The following is a 1,441-nucleotide window of genomic DNA, read 5'->3' as shown; positions in this document are numbered from 1 at the left end:
AAGTTTCAATCGCACTGTACGTGTGCGCCCGCACGTGGTATTTCGTGGAAGAGCCACACTCAAGGGGCCGCAGTTTGCCGACCACTGGCCTACATCATACCGTCATCAGCCTCCTTACAAGGTAAGGAAACTGAGGCACAGAAGGTTAAGTGACTTGCCCTAAGTCACTGTGGCCTGAAACCTCCCTTAAAACTCACCCACCGTGGAACCCCAGAAATACCCCCAAGGGGGGGCCTGGATGGGGACAGGGTACTTTTCCTCAGAGATTAAGAGACAGGGTGACCCCGGTGGCCTAGGCTGTGCTCCTACCTGGAGGTCCAGGGTTCAGGCAGAGCTGTAGGTTTCTAATGGCCTCCTCCACCTCCTGTCTTGGGCTCCCCCCAGACCCTGGGGAGACAGACATATGTGAGGTCAAGGAGAGAAGGAGAGAGGGGACAGGCAGGCCTGGGTCCCCACCATGAGGGGCCCCTTCAACTAGCCTGGCCCCGAACTCTCGCATCTGGGAAAATCTTACTTTAAACCCAGAAGGATTCCAGACATCATTCCCATTTCATAGACGGGAAAGTTGAGGCCAGGAGAGGGGCCCTGGCCCTGGCAAGGCACTGTCTTTGTCTCCTGCCTCTAGACCCTCACTCCCCACCCACGGCCCCCACCTAGGATAGTCTGCTCACCAGCTGGGTCACTCTGGAGGGTCCCTTGGGTGAACAGGTGGACAGGGACCTCAGGTCGGGGAGCCCCTCTCTCCAACAGGGAGTCCTGGGAAGGGAGCAGGGGTGAGGGGTGCCCCAGCCCCTGGGGAGAGGCCTGAAGTGAGTAAAGGGCTCCGGCTTCCCTCCCCAATTTAAAGATCCCCTACTTCTCCCTCTGCTCAATCCCACTGTGAGGTACCTCCTTGTGTCCCCACCCTGAGCCCTCACCTCACTGCCCCACTCCATGAAGTCAGCGTCAGGACCATCTTCTGGACAAGAGGCCTCACTGGGGGTGTAGGGGCCTGAGGGAGGCACAGAATTTGGGGGGTTGCAGAGCCTGGCCCCATGTGGAGGGAGGCACTTGCCATTTATATCCTCCTCTGCACGGTGAGCTGCAGAGCAGGCTGGGAGCCTGGCAGGCATGTGAGTGCAGAACAGCTGTGGGGCAGGTAGGAGCAAGTGAGGGGTGGGCAGGCATGGTACTCACAGGGTAGCTGGCACTGGCTCATTAGCAGCTGGCCCACCTTCCGGAAAAGCCTGCCCAGAGGCTGAGGAATGGCAAAAATGGGCGGGCTGTGGCAGGAGTGGGGTGGCAGCCGGTCCGGAGTGAAACCCTTCAGAGCGGGGTGATAGGGGTGGGCACCCCACTCAGATTGTCTGGCTCCTGAGTACCTGGGCCACCTGGGGTCCGGACCCTCCCTGGACCTTGGCTGAGACGCCCCAGAGAAGGACCCAGGCATCCGCCATCACCT

The 1,441-nt window shown here is 60.0% G+C and overlaps 1 protein-coding gene across 1 annotated transcript in view; it reads right to left on the bottom strand.

The window, feature by feature from the left end:
* Positions 1 to 1,441, bottom strand: part of PLK5 (polo like kinase 5) — a gene marked incomplete at both ends in the record, with an annotated part of 7,724 nt that overhangs the window by 3,134 nt on the left and 3,149 nt on the right. Inside the window, 4 exons of the mRNA XM_015564660.1 lie at positions 310 to 387; positions 672 to 792; positions 918 to 991; positions 1,177 to 1,303. Coding sequence (XP_015420146.1) covers positions 310 to 387; positions 672 to 792; positions 918 to 991; positions 1,177 to 1,303 — 400 coding nt within the window. The remainder of the gene's footprint in view (positions 1 to 309; positions 388 to 671; positions 793 to 917; positions 992 to 1,176; positions 1,304 to 1,441) is intronic.

This window comes from Myotis davidii, unplaced genomic scaffold (assembly GCF_000327345.1).
Source record: "Myotis davidii unplaced genomic scaffold, ASM32734v1 scaffold198, whole genome shotgun sequence".
NCBI lineage: Eukaryota > Metazoa > Chordata > Mammalia > Chiroptera > Vespertilionidae > Myotis > Myotis davidii.
The sequence above is the reverse complement of the archived record's forward strand: the minus strand, read 5'-3'. Positions and strand labels throughout refer to the sequence as shown.